This window comes from Zootermopsis nevadensis, unplaced genomic scaffold (genome assembly GCF_977971745.1).
Source record: "Zootermopsis nevadensis isolate Lab colony 2312 unplaced genomic scaffold, Znev_1.0 Znev_ptg000028l, whole genome shotgun sequence".
Classification (NCBI taxonomy): Eukaryota; Metazoa; Arthropoda; class Insecta; order Blattodea; family Termopsidae; genus Zootermopsis; species Zootermopsis nevadensis.
The window spans coordinates 1,535,385-1,552,639 of NW_028259160.1; the positions used below are offsets into that span (position 1 = coordinate 1,535,385).

At 37.2% G+C, this 17,255-nt stretch overlaps 3 protein-coding genes across 7 annotated transcripts in view; 2 read left to right on the forward strand and 1 right to left on the reverse strand.

Moving 5' to 3' along the window:
- LRR (capping protein regulator and myosin 1 linker 1 leucine rich repeat protein) overlaps positions 1-7,220 on the reverse strand; it is a 59,878-nt gene extending 52,658 nt beyond the window's left edge. For 3 of the 5 annotated variants that reach the window (XM_022072177.2, XM_022072175.2, XM_022072179.2), the window contains exons 1-2: positions 6,992-7,219; positions 6,308-6,405 (exon numbers count right to left, since the gene is read on the reverse strand). In XM_022072177.2, the coding sequence (XP_021927869.2) occupies positions 6,308-6,405; positions 6,992-7,028 (135 nt within the window). In that variant the 5' untranslated portion in view covers positions 7,029-7,219. Of the gene's footprint in view, positions 1-6,307; positions 6,406-6,991 lie in introns of all 5 variants that reach the window. The other 2 variants (XM_022072176.2, XM_022072174.2) reach the window with 1 other exon arrangement.
- A 99-nt stretch (positions 7,221-7,319) lies between these two features.
- On the forward strand, positions 7,320-10,175 carry LOC147872310 (glomulin). The gene is made up of 2 exons (XM_022072180.2): positions 7,320-7,445; positions 8,187-10,175. The coding sequence occupies exon 2, from the start codon at positions 8,285-8,287 to the stop codon at positions 10,049-10,051; it is 1,767 nt and encodes a 588-aa protein (XP_021927872.2). The 5' UTR covers positions 7,320-7,445; positions 8,187-8,284; the 3' UTR covers positions 10,052-10,175.
- Positions 7,358-16,993, forward strand: Coq9 (ubiquinone biosynthesis protein COQ9, mitochondrial). The gene is made up of 6 exons (XM_022072181.2): positions 7,358-7,445; positions 11,804-11,983; positions 13,130-13,274; positions 14,318-14,507; positions 15,839-16,048; positions 16,853-16,993. The coding sequence occupies exons 1-6, from the start codon at positions 7,388-7,390 to the stop codon at positions 16,889-16,891; spliced, it is 822 nt and encodes a 273-aa protein (XP_021927873.1). The 5' UTR covers positions 7,358-7,387; the 3' UTR covers positions 16,892-16,993.
- The last annotated feature ends 262 nt before the right edge of the window (positions 16,994-17,255 follow it).

A 17,255-nucleotide genomic window follows, 5' to 3' on the forward strand; every position in this document is an offset into this window, starting at 1 on the left:
ACCGCCATGCTATACATACACCGTTCAGCATCTTTCTCAGATACACACTAAGTGCTGACTGGGAAAATGAATTAGCAAGGAAAGCAAATGCCACATATCCTTCAAGGTAATGGCATATATTTGCCTGGTGAGATTAAGTTAATCGACAAAAACAGTCAAAACTGTTTACCTTTGGCTCATGAATCCAGTACTTCCAGGCAGCACCACAATACACAAAACCGCTGATGACAAAGCGAATCCATAACCTTCATCTTTATAAAATCCTTGCGTTCAGTGTCCTCCGTTTTTCAATCTCAGTTCTGGTTACTTAGCCGCCTTAACCGGGCACAGTGCAAAAGCGATCTACGCCCAATGTGATTTTGTTACTTGACAACAGTTCAACCCACAAAGCGATCACTATGCCACACCAAGATGTCATAATAAATACGCGATTTCATTAGTTCGATACAGTTTATTAATAAAAAAACCTTGAGCGAAGAAAGGGCGTTTTCGCTGGTGTATTTATTTTTGTTGGGAGAATGATAAAATAGCGGAATAAAAAATTTTGTGAATGACGAATGTCGCACTCAGTATAACAACCGAGATGCGTAATGCCAAGTCCCTGACCGTCCCTCTAATAGCGGACACTCCAATCTGTATACGAAATGAATTCCCTGCTCTGCAAGGATGTAGCCACTCGTCTGCTAGGGGGACAGAAATCAAATCCTCTGTAGCACAATCCCTCGAAACAGACTGCTTAAGAAATTGTTGCACATTAAACACTGAATCATTAAGTGGCTACAAAAGACACAAATCGTTTACTCTCGTCTTGTTCTTAAGAAGTCAGAAATTATTTGTAAAACTTGTGACGTCTGCTTTCATTAATATGCTTTAATCAACAGAATGTCCATAAAATATGGAGACACGTGTGGGGAGTCAGTGCTTAAGTCTGCCGAGATAAGTCTCCAAATAAATGACGAACAGCGATAATTTGCGGAATGTGGTTAAAAGAGCCATGTCAACCGCACGCGGTGCTAGCAGCGACAGCGAGCGGGCATTAACAAACAGATTGTATGAAATGGGAGAAATATTTTCACCATAAACTACCCAGATCACAAACTATGACAAGATGTGGCTCATTGGAAGGGTGTTTGAAATGTCGGGAAGTGAAGACAAGACCAAAGAAAGGAAAAAAGTTGAACTGAACGGAAAGATAACTATGAGGCCCTGAAAAGGGTCGGCTTCTAATGACAGCCCAGTCAGAGACCAGAAGCCAGTGAAAGTGAGTAGTGAAAAAGGAACAGCAGAACATGTGCATTGGGAAGACCTGGACGGAATTACGATTTATATCAAGTACTTCTGATGACATTAATTATAGCAGCATTATAATATTACTTGCTGATTAATTTTCCTTAAAATAATAGTCCGCACCAACATTAAAATTTATTCAGTAAACATTTCTTGTAACTCGAGAGGGTCACACACTACGGGTTGGAAACCTCATCAGGAGGAAATGAATGCGGCCGTGCAGAAGTAGGATTTGAAACTAAGCCGCAGAGAGTGAGATTTCGAAGTGAGTCATGGTTAGTAGTCAGTGACCGTGCCCATCGTCAGTCAGTTTATATCCTGTCCTATATACCGTCGAATCAGCTACATTCCGTATACGTGAGTAAGACTGAAACCAAGCCACCGTAAAAAATCAAGACCGCAACTTTAATCGCTAATTGTTGACGCGTCTTCAGGTACCAAGTGAACAATCCATCAGTCTGTCCGCATGTTCCACATTTTATACCATTCAACTAATTATCATGAAATTAAGTGTTACGAGTCTGCATTAAAATTTGAGTAACGAATATAATGCTGGTTTAAAATCTATGAAATAAATCCCTCTTTTTCACGTAGCTCGAAGCGAATTTATCGTTTATTTCAAAAGGGCTCATTATATAGCCTACATATATACGCACGCACGTACACAGAGTAGGCCTAGATATTTAACGAAAAGTAACAGATTAATTTATTTCTCTATGCAGTAGAAATTTAAACTTGTTCAACAATACATCTTGCCTATAGCAAATGATTTTCAAGAGCAGCGGAGTGCGGAATAAAAGGACACATCCGAACCAAAGCCGGGCGCAAGACTCACTGAAATCTGTGCAAAACGGGTACTGCAGTTCTTTGGCACATTGTCCGACGTGACGCGTCCAGCATTGAAAATACATGTCATCCTGGGGAAAATCGTGGGCAAAAGAAGCCGCTGACGTTTCCCTTCTAGATGGACAGATCAGGTCGCACAATTGACAAATAAGCCGATCGCCAACGCAGTTCGCTTAGCACAAGACCGCGAGGGCTGGAGAAGAATCACGATTCATTTAGGTCACGACGGTCAAGCTGACCATAGACGATGAAGAGAAGAAGAAGAAGCAGCAAATAATATCAGGATGATCATACTAAGATGGGTGAAATGGGTAAGCCATGCAGCCAACATGAAGAAAAATTCATACAGAATATACGATCACAGAGAGCACCAGAAGTTGATCTTAATCTGGCTCAGGATACAATCGAGTGACGGGTACTTGTAAACAGGGTAACGAATGACTATCAGCTCTTCAAGTGGGTCTTTTGCTCCATGGAGCTCGTCAATGCAGCAAATTCATTCGTTTTACCGAAAAACCCAAGTCTACAGCGAGAAAAATAAGATGAACCAGACATGTAAATCTGGCACAATCTAACAGTAGCACGTAAAACCCAACAAAAGATAAAACTATGTTCCACACTTACTGTTACCATGTAATATTTCAGTATTTCGAAACCTAGTCCTGGTGTTCATGTTTCCTAAATTCACAAAATGCGCACATTCATGTTCCGAATTCTAACTGTAATTATACTGCACCCGCATCCTAATTCTTAACATTAATTACATTATCAAGTTACTCCACTCCCTCGAGAAGCCAAAAGTCGCTCAGCTAGTCACATTTACCGCCATTTATGGAGCCAAAAGTTTCATTATCGTGTACATAAGAGACTTCTACTGGACTCTGTCCTGAGCCACAGGAATCCAGTCCACACAGTCATGTCCAGTTGATTTACGATTCATTTTAATATTATTCTCTCATCTATCTAGGTTCTCTTCAGGTTTTTCAACCAAAATTTTATATGCATTATTCATCTATGTATTTACACAACACTTCCAACCTAATCCATAATCGATTTGAGCATTTTTTCACGGGCACAAATTGTAAAGCTCCTCACGATGCAAGTTTTCCTATCTATTGTTACTTCCTCTTCGGTAGATTCAAATATTCTCCTTAGCATTTCCTTCTCAAAACCCCTCACTATGCTTTCTTTCTTTAAATTACTTAAATATGTAATTATACAACTGTCAGTTTCATTGCATTTTAGTTTTGTTCTAATCTCTGCAGAGTGCCTATTAAAACCACTCCGTCCACATGTACACATGTAACAACCCGAAAACTTTAAAACCTATTCCCATTATATCTGATACTGGGGAGTTACACTAAATTTGCCGATACAATCGGCACTTTGTATAAAGACTTGAACCATTCTGCAACATCCACTAAGAACAGAAATGAGTAAAAGACTTTGTGATAATTCTGCCCATGACACATAGCCAGAGTCACTAAGCGAATTTTTCAAAAGTGTTAGCCAAATCCCGAGACGGGGGCAGGGGTCATGAAATTGTTGCCAACAAAGTGTATACGTCATACATGACAACTACGCGAATGTTAATAGTTAGGAAGAAACAATAGCAAGAAAATGTAAAACTAAGAAACAAATGGTTAGCGACTTCTACGGTCTGACGAAGAAAAAACTCCCTCCTTTTGGAAAGAATGATTTAGCCCGTTGCTTAGTCACTGTACCAATTGACCTTCCCCGGCTCATTACGCTAATTATTAATACTTCGGACCACAGGATCTGCAAACTTGCCGATTGTGGGGTCGATATAACAATGCTCCAGTCCTCGCATTACTAAATACAATTAACCAAAAAGCCTGTAAAAGTGCAATACGTCTTTTGTTATGTCAAATTCCTGTATACGAAAGTCAAGGAATGCAGAAAGTCTGAAGCGTTAAAGGCTGACGCTATCTTTCCTCCTTCACCCCGCAAGTCTCAAGATTACAGTCTTACACTGTATATATGGGGATGTCCTTTCGCTAAGGGGAATGTCTATGGCTGAGGGTCTTAATATGTTCAGACCAGGAGTAATTGATACTGATGGGAGAATGGTCCCATCAACCAATACATCTTTTGCACAAAAAAGGCTGCATTTGTCCAAGAATTGAACCCAGTATGTTTGGGATCGCTAGGACTTCATTTTGGCATGCTGTTTAGTCATAAAGTAGTGTGCTAGGAATAAATGTCACTTTCAGAAAGGTGTAGCTAGTAGATGCATGTCCAAAGGGGGGTGTTCCTGTAGGACAAGAGATCCTTAGGAGTTACTAGTGGCAGGAAGGCACAACTTTGCGACTGACCAAAGGATTAGGAATTGGTGATTAATGCTCCTTTAAAAATCTGAGCCAGGAAATGAGTAGAATATTTACAATTTTTTTTACATCACATAAGATTCATTATAGCCAATGAGAGCTCATGGAAAGTTCAAGAACCACAAACCTTTTCCTAATTGCAATTTTGGATTTTGAACAAATTTTGAGATATCTGAGCTGAATCATTACATATGGGTATAAATTAAAATAGCAGGCAGAGACACAGGTAGGTTGCAGCAATCTTTAGTCACTCAGAAGTGGAATCTGAGACACCCTGATTCACGAATGCAAAACAAATTTACTTTAAATTATGAGAAATCTACAGCTCGTAACAATAATGACTGGCTGAAAGTATTTATGACAGGAAAGAATTTTTAGACCAGCTGTTTACAAAATGTGCAAAAATTTGACAGATGTTTTAAATTTCCTTTTATGTTCAAGGGTTTAATCCCAGTTTAAAGCACAATTTTCAGGCCACACAAAACCAGGTGGTCACAATTCTAAACACTATAGGCTTTCAAAAATGAGAGGGGCAGCTCAGTCAGTATAGTGTATGACTACAGACCAGACAACCAGAGTTCAATCCTTGACAGGGGCAGAGAATCTTTCTGCTTGCCTGTATCTAGAATGGCTTTGAGGCCCACCCAGCCATCTAACCCAAGGGTACCAGGCATCCTTTCCCCTGAGGCAAAGCTTGGCCAGGGTGTGTCAAGGTCAAGAATGAGTAGGAGCTAAATAAACCCTCTTCCAAGCACCTCCATGGTATGTAGTAGGGTTTCAAACATCAGTACCTATACTACACTCACAAATACTCAACTGAACCAACACTGCACAATCTATATTAAATCATTTACAATTATTTAACTTTTGAATTAATGAAGATGGCTGTCTTCTGGGATTTAGCACAGTGTAATCTGGTAGAAGTTAATTAACATTTCAGAGATACTTTCTACATCCAATATCAGGGTTATGAGTAAACTCCATGCAAGGAATGGGTTTGAGATACTAGAACTAGTCAAAGCAGAACCTTGGCCAGACCAGTGGGTAAGAGGGAGGGCATCACGTGAAGGCACGGAAGCGAATACGAGAGGAGACATACCACAGACTGGCCAGAAGGGGGGATTTATAATAATTAGGGCACTTTCTAAATATTATATTTCTGTATTTAACATCTGCAATATCTCTTTTATGAATGCAATGCAGTTATAACTACCAGCAAACTACCAAGGCCCCCAATGGTGGTATTTACATCCACTACTATTATCCAACATCAGGATAACTTAGGATATGACCACCTAGGACTGGTCTGTGAAAGATCAACAGAGCCCTGTAGACTCACTGGTGAACAAGAGGGGTTCAGAAACAAGGACTGGTAAAGAGACATGTGGATTGACTGATGTAAAAGACAGATTCTGGAATGAAGACTGATCAAACTGAATAACAAGTCTTTGGAAGTGAGATCTAAATTCATTTGAATTCCTATTCATGCTCAAACATTACATGACTGTTTTGTAATAACAACTAGTTTTGGAAAAACCTGTATGTAAATGTTTGGTTCCAGTGGTTACAGTTAGTAACCTGAAATGAATTATAATCAACACCATTCTAATCTTTACCACAGCATACATCAGAACCATTTTCATATTAGCAATTTTTAACCCTTAACACAGTATACTGAATACTAGCTACATAAACAAAAAGAATAGATACACATGTAATAAATTACTCTCAATGTCCACACCACCTTAAAAACAATAATCCAATGAGGTAAACATTCCACACATGCACACATCTTCTTACAGAACATAGAAAAACTTAAAGCTTACCAGAACTCGGTTTTCAGTCTTGTCACCTTTCGTTTCCAATTTGACAACATTCTTGAGCAATATTTTGACATGTTTTCCCAACAATGACTTCACACTCTCTGAAAAAAAGGATATGTCAATAACGTTAATCCCCCATTTAAACAGAAAACACTTGTCCCACACAAATTATATCTTAATATAATTATAAAGTTGTGTTTGTAGACATAACAGAATAATTTTGAGACATACAAGTTTTCGCTGCAAATGATCAAAAGCAGAGCACAAGAATTCTGCTGCAGATTTAAACTTGAAGGGCTAAAGAACAAATATGGTCATCATTTCACTTCAACCTCTTCATCTATAAGAACAAGCAAAGACAATAAATGAGTTCGTTTGCTTGGTTGCACATCTAAATTAGCTTAACATTTTTAATACTTTTGTTATTTTTTTACCAATAACAACGGCTAAACCACGCCTTCTGTCAATTTTATGTAACTTTTCTTCTCAACAGGGTGAGTATGGAACATCCAGAGGTCTGGGTAGTTTGCCAATATAAGCATTTACAAATACATCGTTAATGTGTAAAGGCAAATAAATAATCGTATTCATATCATTGTAACAATAATTAACATATACATTCACATACAAGGGCGCAAATACGATATGTAAACAATCTCACAGTTCACTATTTATACTTCACTTTACCATTCAAATCCTTCGTGAGTTGTGATCTTGTGGACATTTTACCGAAATGTAGTGGATCGTCATAAGACAAAGCACTGTGTTAATAGTTACTCGTTAAAACTGCACATTTGTTACAAGCTATTCTACACAACACCATACATATTAATAAAAACTCAACATAACACCGCAACCATTCCCTGCGGAGCCATTGCCACTTCCCCCAACCCCGACTAGTACGGACTGCTTTCTTTTAGAACAACTGTACTGGTCGACACGTAACGGAGTTCCTCCTTTTAAGATGACCAAGATGACATTTTCGCACATTCACACATTCATTTCTCTATGGATCCTTTATGACAAATTAGCTTACCGTCACTTGCCGCTACTCTCTGATCAGAACTGTGGTGTAGTTGAAAAATGGCAATTTGTGTGTTACGTAGTATAACGAATGTACATAAACCATTTATTTTCCAAGGTACGAGTCACAAAATGGTTTGTTTGTTACGTACTTATACAGTAAACGTTAGATCGGTATGGTATTGTCCAAAAATATACTCTTCAGTTATATTATATCCAGCCTTAGAATCAGGGATGTGGAGTAGGAGTTGGTAAAAATTTACCGACTCCGTCCTCGATATAAAATATTAAGAACAATTTCTATACCTTATGAGCTGCCGGCGGTCTCACGTTTAGAGAGATTCAACGACGCGTTTTGGCACATGGTGTGGGAATAATGGTTTGTAACTTTGGCTCCGGCACCGTAAGAATACAAACTGGCTACAAATCAACCCATTTCTGCAATAACCATTAGACGTATATTTAAGTATTATAATAAGTCTAAAAAGTAGGCTGGTGATGAAGAAATCTCTTATGGTGCCATTTACCATTTTAGTAGGTTTACCCTTATTGATACATATTGAGATTTTATGAATGAGTGGGAGCCAGAGTCGAAGATTTTAGTACTGACTCCACAGCGCTGCTTAGAATACTAACACGGTTAGGTTAGGTATTGCTTGGTATATTGAAAATTAAAACTGTTTATCTGTTTGTGTGCAGCGCAAGTGCCATATGATAAATTGGTTTGTCCATAAAATTAATTCACACAAATTTTAAGCAGTGTTTTGTAGATTGTAAGTGGTATGTAGGTTAAGGAGAGATGTATGTTTGTGTAAGTGTGACGCAGCACACTGATTGCATTCTCTCCTGTGTGTTCCAGAGCATGCACCCCTGCAGATCTCTCTACCCTTTTAGAGCATCAAGAGTCAATATAGAAAGTGTTCTGCTGTCCTGATGTGTAAATGAGAAGAATAAACTATGTCTGTTCAAAGTACTGATCTGTGTGTTGAATTATCTACCATTTTGGTTAAATGCCTCACAAGTGGTAGAACAGATGATGCATTGTCTGCTATTTACAATGCTAAATATGATCAGTGCTTGAAGGATAGAAGCTTGGATATCATACCCTCGATATCCAAATTTCTCATTCAAGAAACTATTGATAATTCTCCTGAAGTGTTTGATTGTTGTGAAACTTTACTAAAAGAAATTGCACAAAAAGCCAATCCAGAAGAAGCACTGTTAGAATTCTTGGAACAAGCAGAAAATTTAGATGATGATGTAAAATTCCTTGCATTATTAAAACCACTTCAAATAGTACTGTTTAAGCTGCCAAACAGAAGAGGGCAATCTCTCGAGTGGTGTTTGCACATGATTCGGTTTCATGTTACATCATTGCCTGTCCCTAAAAGCCATAGACTGGAGGGAGAAGAAAGGAAACTTCTGGATTCAGATCCTTGTATTTGCCGCATTACTAATGTATATAAGGGAATTTTGGATTTTTACAAGCCTTTTGTTAATGAAGTGTCACTTAGACAGAAAGCTGAATATCAGAAAAACACACAGAGAAATATGCTTGTATGCTTTATCTTCCAACTTTTGAGACAACCATTAGCAATCTTAGACTTGGAGTGTGATGGGAAGTCAAGCAGTGCCACTAGGTTTGTGGCGGAAGAACTGTTGACTTTCTTGTCACACCTTGTGGGTGACCTTATGATTTTCCTTGAATATGCAGAAACAAGAGAGATGGAAAGGTCAGGGAAGAATGAAAACAACTTTGCCACCCAAAGTGATGATGAAATTCCAATTTTATCTGTTGCTGTATTGTATTACCTTATATTAGGAGAACATATTCAACTGAATGAAGTTCCATGTGTATATTCTCCATTGTATATCTTCCAGAGAAGCTTATATCTTGTTGTTGTTCTGCTGAAACATCTGGAGGAGCTTGTTGTACGCAAAGGATTACTACTGGCAAATGCTATACTAGCAATGTTATCAGAAGGCAGTGTTCCATACACTTTATTGGAATCTCCTGTGCATAAAGAATTTGTGGAATCACTTTCAAAAGTTATGATTTATTGTGATGTAGAAAATTTTAGAAAGTATGCAGTACCTTTGTTACGCAGTTACTTGTTTAAGTTTGATGTCAAAGGTCAATACTTATTAATGTCAAATCTTCCAGCAGTTGTCAATCATGCGGGTATCATGGGATATTTGATAATGCTGCTTAAGGATATGATTATAAACACATTGGACAGTGACTTAATCTCACCTTTCTTCACTGGTAAGGCCCTGTATGATCTGATTTCAGAATATTGCTCATTGTCACATGGGGTTGAAACTGATCTCATAGAAAATGCAGATCAGATCATTTCAGCTCTTAATTTAATTAGATTCCTCTCCCTTCGTGACCAAAAGAATAAAACTGGGATGTGGGATTATGTTGGAGTTTTGGAGGAATCTATGCTTGAACCCCTCAGAGAAGGCATCAAACTTTCAAGAGCACATTACAAACTGAAGCTCAGAGACCTGGAAGAAGAGAAAAGGAATGCTGTGTTGAATGACAAAGGACGTATTAGCAAATCAGATGTGACTATAACAGTTGGAGGTCAACAGTTACCTAACTTACCATATGAAAATAAAGTAGCAGTAATTATGTCTGCTCTGAATGCATTTGATTTGATGGAGAGTTTGTTGAGTCGTGTCAATGAGTGTATTGATAGTGGTCCATTGAAGTCATGAAACTGTCATCTCTCTGGGAATAAAAACATTACATTATTGAAATCCTGTTCCTGCAATGTACTTGTAATTATGGTAACATGTCCCATAATCTGAATAATAAATGTATTTCTTATGAAAAATTTTATTACAGTATGCTGTTAATCACTACATCAATAATGTAAATAAATATTTGGAAACTGAAAAATGTGCTGCTCTGGAACAAATGCGAGAGTGCAATGTTTGTATGAAGAAGTACTGGTAGAATTTGTCATATAATGCATAATAATAGACCAGCAGAGTGCCTATTAAAATTGCTCTAGTCTGTTCATTTATATGTATTAACAACTCAAGAATGGATGAACAGGTTTCCATGATATTTGATATTTGGGAATTTTACTAAAATTTTATATATTCCAAATTTGGTTTTGGTCAGAAAACACTATTGGGCACTTTAAATGAATACCTACATGTGTCTCTGTATGTCAGAGTTAATGTGTGGGGAATTGCCCTTCCATTAAAAAAAGTCAGGATAACACTGATAACCACTCCAGAATTATTCACTCTCTTCCAAACTTGTCTAAAAAATCATATTGCTAATGAACAGTATATTTCAAAGCAGTAACATTTTTTCTTTCCAAGCATGCTCTTTCCAAATTCCCAGTCCCCCCTCAGAAATGAGGCTGCACTGCAAGTAATTCTTTATTTATACTTTCCTCCACCAGTTGGAAACCTTCATGTAAAAATGCACTGATGTCTTGCATTTTTGAGCAGTGTCTTCATTTTATGAAGAACCTTATGGAAATTACAAACTCAGAACTGCTTGCAGTTGGAAATATTCAAACTCCATTCTCTCTGAGTGCAAGGAAAATGATCTGCTATTGAAAATATGACAAAGAAAGAGCAGGGCTACAGAGAGAGGAGTTCTAAAAGAAGTAAAGCTAATGTTGACAAAAACTTATATGGAGAAACAGGTTTTTTTAAAAAATTTACTTCAATATTATAACTCTTGAGTATTTTGGTACTTATTTTTCCATTGGTAATTTCATTTTAAAATTCAGTGTGATGCATTATTAGTCAAAGAATTATATCGATATGAAAATTGCATGTGGTAATATTAGTTCTTCAATCATCCACTTCTTTTTTTTCATTCAGTGGGAATCAGAACATTATTTCTCTTGTGTATAACTTTCACAAGACATAAATTATATTTTCATGTCACTACTCAGGTCGTTTGTAATTACGTTTATTATTTTCATCAAATTCATGTTCAGTCAGATGTTTCTTAATCAATAAAACTGTGGTATTGATTATTGATATGGAAATTTTTAAGTTGACATTCCTCATTCATAAGAAGCAAAAGTATGCTTATTATGTAGTGATTATATCTAATATAGGAGTAAATGTATACAGCCTTGAATTTAAAAATGATGAATACCCAAATTTCATTGTCAGGCCAATTCCCAGTAATGGAAAATCATGGAAATTTGTGGCAGCAGAAAATAGATGTCTTTTAAGACACCCAATTGAAAATATCCACCAAATTTTAACAAAACAATGTTTTATTGCCTATTGTACATGGCAGAATCAAAATGGTTTATTACCTGCACCATCCAGCTTATTCTGTAACTCTGTGGTCCTTTTGGTTTCATCAACTGAACCAGCAATTAAAATGGTTGCCTGTCACTTGGTTAACTTAAATAGTTGTATTCCATCTGTTCATTTGAGGATCATATTCTTGGTAACATCAATTGAAAGGTGATGCACATCTTTCAGGTTTTTGTGGCTTATGGAGTAACCGCAAACATAGTAATGATGCAACTCAAGAAGGCTCCTCATCACATGGTGAAGAAGACAACACAAATGAAAAAGAATATAAAATAAAATACAAAATATTGGAAGCTTCTTTGCCATTTGTTCAGGAACATGGGTGGACCAAGAATGCAATTAGTGAAGGTCTGAAATTAGAATTTAAGTTAGTTGAGATCACGATTAGATGCAACACTTACACCTTTTTAACCTCTTCACTTCTTTAAACTTCTTCAGACAATGGTTGACCATGGTGTCAACATGTGCAAGTCCAAGATGTGGTGTGTTTTGTTCACAGTACTCTGGAAGATTGTGCCACCTGTATAAATTGATTGTAACTAATTCTGACTGTCACAGTTGATTCATAATTTTCACATTCCGGAAGTCTAAAATTCAGCACAAATAAAAGTACTGACCTGTGAACAGAAACGTCTGTATCCAGATGTGACAACCTAATTTAGGACCCTGCACTGGGTATACAGAGGTATCTTCAGGAACCTCAGAGATTGCCATGACTCCTTTAGCCTGCAGCTTTCACAAATTATAATAATGACATTCAGAGTTGTGTGATTTACACAGTGGTAAAGTTCCTGGTCTTTCCTCACCATTGAGATGTATGGGGGAGGGTAGGTAAACTTCCATGCATTCTTAACCTCAACAATTTTTGGAGGTAAGTTATTATTAACTTCACTGGATAGGTTGGGTAGGCCCCAGAGCCAGTGCTAGCCTAAATGCAGTACCAACAGAAAAATGCCTATCCTTGCCAGGAATTGAATCCCATCATCCAGCCCATGACATATTCACTGTACTGACTGAGCTACAGTAGTTCTTAATGTCTGAAATATACCAAGAAGCTCAGTGTATATCTGTTGTCTGGTGGGCCCCTTACAGTTTGAAAACTATTATTTGATGTGGGTGACTATGTATGAGCTGGATGCCTGGGGCCTTCAATCCAGTAAGAATGAGCTCTGTATCCAGGTGTAAAGCAGCTGAGCATGAAGCTAACCTCTTACCTACATGTAGTACTGAGATCATGTATGGAGCCTTACCTCCATGCCCCCTTGTCTTTATTTCGTACTACATTGTACTTTACACTTGTAGAACTAGCGTGGCATTTGGCATCTTTTCTGGTTTCTCTGCTTGCTGCTTTCCAGAACTGAACCAATCCAGGAGGACTAGTCTTACATCAGGCTTGCAGCTCCATTGGCATTCAGCGACATACAAAGCAGATAATCACAGATTTGCCTTCATGTTAACAAAATATAGGAAACAATGAGAATTATTATTTTGTAGGGGCACGGACTGTTGGCTATCCTGGAACTGCTCATGGTTTGTTCCCTCGAGGAGGTGCAGAGCTCGTTCAGTATTTCTATGTCATATGTAACCAACAGCTTGCTCAAACACTGAAGAAGGAAACTGAAGCTGCAGATCCATCAAAGTAATTCAGGTCACAGTCTTTAAATGCATGATAAATTAAATTTGCTTCCTGCACCTTACATATGGTAATAAATAATCCCAGAAGGCTCTTTCTTCATACTTTCTGCCTTGAGAATCTCAGTAAACATTTTGTAGAATTTTTAATGTATTTATATATATAATTTAATACATAGACAGAACACAAATGTACTTGCCACCAGTATATTAACTTGCCAATGGTTAGCAGGCAAAATATCACTTCTAGTTCCTGATCTTAAGATATTACAATGTAAATGTTTATATCTCCTACAAAACTATCTATGAAGCATACTACAGACAAGGAGGTTGTGATAGGCTGGACATTTAGCTAAAATGGGGACTCAAGGAATGTATACAGAATCTTGGTGGATTTTGTTAAATGTGAAGGTAAGCAGTCTGTCAACATCTGCATGTATCTTCAAACTGGTATCTTTCCCAGCTACTATATTGTGAGTGAAGGCTTCGTTAGATCCAGTCTCAGGTCTAGGTACAGTATAGTATAACATTTTAACTTTAGATCACAGAAAATTTTGTATATGATTGATATCATATGTTTCCTCTTCACGTTTCCACTGAACATCTGTTCAGTATCTGTCAGGTTGAGTTCAGACATCAGTTGAGAGACCAGCTACATTGACTGAGTAGTTTTCCTCAATCTCTCCAGGTAAATCTTGGGATATCTTAAAACAGGCCATGATTGCTTCCTTCCACATCCTTTACAATTCATTTAATAATCCTAGGAATTGGAAGTAATGTTAATGTTTATGTAGAATGGAATTTTCCTAAATGATTATTTAATGACATCATTTCCCACTTTATTTTCCTTTTTGTCACATTTGTGTCCCTATACCATCTAAGTTCCTGGATCGAGAAAAAAATTTGTTTTTATGAAGTACAACTTGAAAATACATATAATTATGCTTTATTTTTTGTGCTTTTCACTAATTCAGACTAGCCCTTTTAGTCTGAATTAGTGATGTTTTACTGTAATACTATTTTTTCCTGGGCAATTATTACTGTTTACAGATGTAAAGAACCAGCACTATTCATTCAAGGTGCAGTAGAGAAACGTCTTCGTATGATTATTCCATACATCGGCATGTGGCCACAAGCTCTTGTGATTATGTCACTTCCTCCAAATGTTCCCCCAGCTCTGGCAAACCTGCTTACTCTGGTTGATGACATCTGCTATTATGCTGGAGATAGATCAGTTGATGTAAGTCATAGAGTGGACAGTAAAGCTACACATAAATGAAAGAACAAAATTAGTAAGATATAACTGAGCAAAATCCTAACGTTGAACAGACACAATCTAGTGAACTCAACTGAATGAATACCAGCATAGTACCTCCAAATGATCTAAAACAAGACTCAGGAAATATGGTTGGAACTTTTCCAGATAATTAAGACTAATTTTAAGGTTTGCATTCTGGCATGGTCATCATTTGGCACATATCTTGAATATGAAATTGTCTCATATTTAAGACATACACCAGATGACAACCTAATGAGGTCACAACATTTAGTGTATGATACAATGACAGGTTGTGTAGACAGTAAAATATACAATTAACAGACACTGATACACTGTTAGTATTGGTCTCAATGTATTCAAAAGTTAGGAACTATACCCACAGTATAACAATTATGGCACATTCACCAAAATCTGACCTTTAAGGACACCAGTGACATCAGTCTTGGTCAGTGACCTTTGCACAGGTGGGTGGCCATTTCCCAGGTACTCATGGTACCCTGTTGATTTCCCCCACTCAGTCACTTCTGCGTACAGGAGTGCATGTAGGTCTTCATGTAAAGTATCTCTTAGCGTTGTCCAATGTTAACCAAAACTGAGATGTGTTCAGAAATGTTAGTAAACCTCTCATTTGAAACTGCATAACTTTTGTGATCACTGAAACATTACTTTCAAGTGCATGAAAATATATGGACTAAAGCTAGCGTAACTAGGGAATGGAGAATATTACACAGAAAACTTAGAGCTACACAGTTCACACACTTTTGTTAGTGTAGTCAAACATGTGAGGTCACTGTCGGTTGAACAATTACTTCTACAGCTTGCTATCAATACACAATCCATATTGTTATTACTTATACTTAATAAATATTTAACCCTTTCACTGTTATGTACATAACATTTTTGCAAGCAAATCATTTTGTATGTTATGAATGGAACAGCTTATGAAGTGTACAATATGCTGTAACACCAATCTTTCTTAGGTATCAGTCAACACACTGGCTGGTAATAACAGAGGGCAGTCATAGTGTTACAGGTTGTAGTAATGTTGTATTCAGATGTGAATTAAATAGTGTAAATGCTTAAAGAGGGTGATTATTATTGGATAACAAACATCCTGCTGCCACATATATTTTCACTTACAGTGAAGGGGTTAAATATGAATGTCAAGTATATAACTAAATGAACCACAGAAATATTTTACTACAATAAAACTCAAGATTCAAATCTTCTAATACCAAAGCTTGCATCTTTTATGTTGATTTGCAATTTTAAATGATAATATTTCATTGCAGTTCAGCTGGTATAGCAGGAGAGTGGCTCTAGCTGGAATCTATAAAATGACTGAACTCTATATGATACAAGACAAGTCAGCAGACTTCGAGGAAACGTGGCATTTTCTTGGACGAAGAATTGAAGATGTATCTCAGCTTAACAGTTACCTGCACCAATCAGGAGAGGTGTCACACGTTGCCAAAGAAACTGTCACTGCAGCATTTATTACTGTATGTCACATTTTGATATATTTTGTGTACACTGTGATGTTTTATAATTTTTAGTTCCAGTTACAAAAGACAAATCAAAATATTTTTAATCAACAGGATGATTTTAATGAAAATCACCAGATGTCACCCTTATATCAATATCAACACAGTGTATAAGCATTTAACCCCTTCACTGCCGGTGAAAATATGTCAGCTGCACACTAACCAGTAATCACCTTGTGAGCATTTAGACCCCTGTACACTGTCATGCTCATACATTTCAACAGGGTTCTGATGATGGGGACAGAGACGGTCCCTGAAACGTCGGTTTTATTGTTTAACCATTTGACATGGCTGATTGCCCAAGAGGATTTTATTGAGAAACTGAAAGATATTGGCAGCTCTGTGTATGTCTGTGGTACTCAATATGCTAAGTGTCAAAGCTGTTAGTTTCCTTGTATACTTTGTTGGGTTAAGTGACCATATAATTACAATGAATGTGTCTGAGAATATTTTCCTTTGAAGGCCATTTACCATTTTAGGATATGGAATCACCATTCTTTAAGCTATTAAAGTATTATGCTGCTTTACAGTATTTTGAACTACTTCATACCGGGTCAGACTGTATGTCGTATTTAAAACATTAATAAATTTCCCAATTCTACCCCCCAGTTTAACATATGAAATCCATCCAGTAATACTGGAAGTTTGCCAGTTTTAGAAGTTTGTTTGTTTGCAGGTTTTCATTTGTATATTGTAAATTACAAAACATTTGCTGACAGTGCTATAAAACCCAACAGTAACAGATGCAATCTCTTGTTTCAGGCACGGAATATTCTGGGACTGAGTTTAGGGAACAGATAACAGTGAGTTCCCCTATGTAGCATCATTTAGAACTGTACGTTCACACTGGATTATTTAAGTGCATGTACAGTTATTTATGCAGTATTAAACATGAAAACATGCCATTTTTATTCACTCTGACCTATCCAACATCAACAGTATGCTATTTCAGTGCTCTATGGTATTCAGAACCCATCACTATGTTGCTTGCTGGGAGATGATTCCCTAAGCCAGCCGAGTGGAATTAGTTTAAAGATCTCAGTCCTATACCACTGTGAAGAGTGACCACAGAAAGGTCTTTTTAAAATTAGGATGGATCTGGATGTAGAAGCCAGTTCCCAACCTCTGTTAAGGTTTCCTGTTGCCTGCCTGTATGGAGTATCAA

Excerpts from the sequence above, each read along its gene's own strand:
- LOC147872310 (XM_022072180.2), top strand. The coding sequence starts at position 8,285 with ATGTCTGTTCAAAGTACTGATCTGTGTGTTGAATTATCTACCATTTTG.
- Coq9 (XM_022072181.2), top strand. The coding sequence starts at position 7,388 with ATGGCAATTTGTGTGTTACGTAGTATAACGAATGTACATAAACCATTT. Across the intron at positions 14,508-15,838 it reads CTGGAGATAGATCAGTTGAT|TTCAGCTGGTATAGCAGGAG; the intron begins GTAAGTCATAGA and ends ATTTCATTGCAG. Across the intron at positions 16,049-16,852 it reads TCACTGCAGCATTTATTACT|GCACGGAATATTCTGGGACT; the intron begins GTATGTCACATT and ends CTCTTGTTTCAG.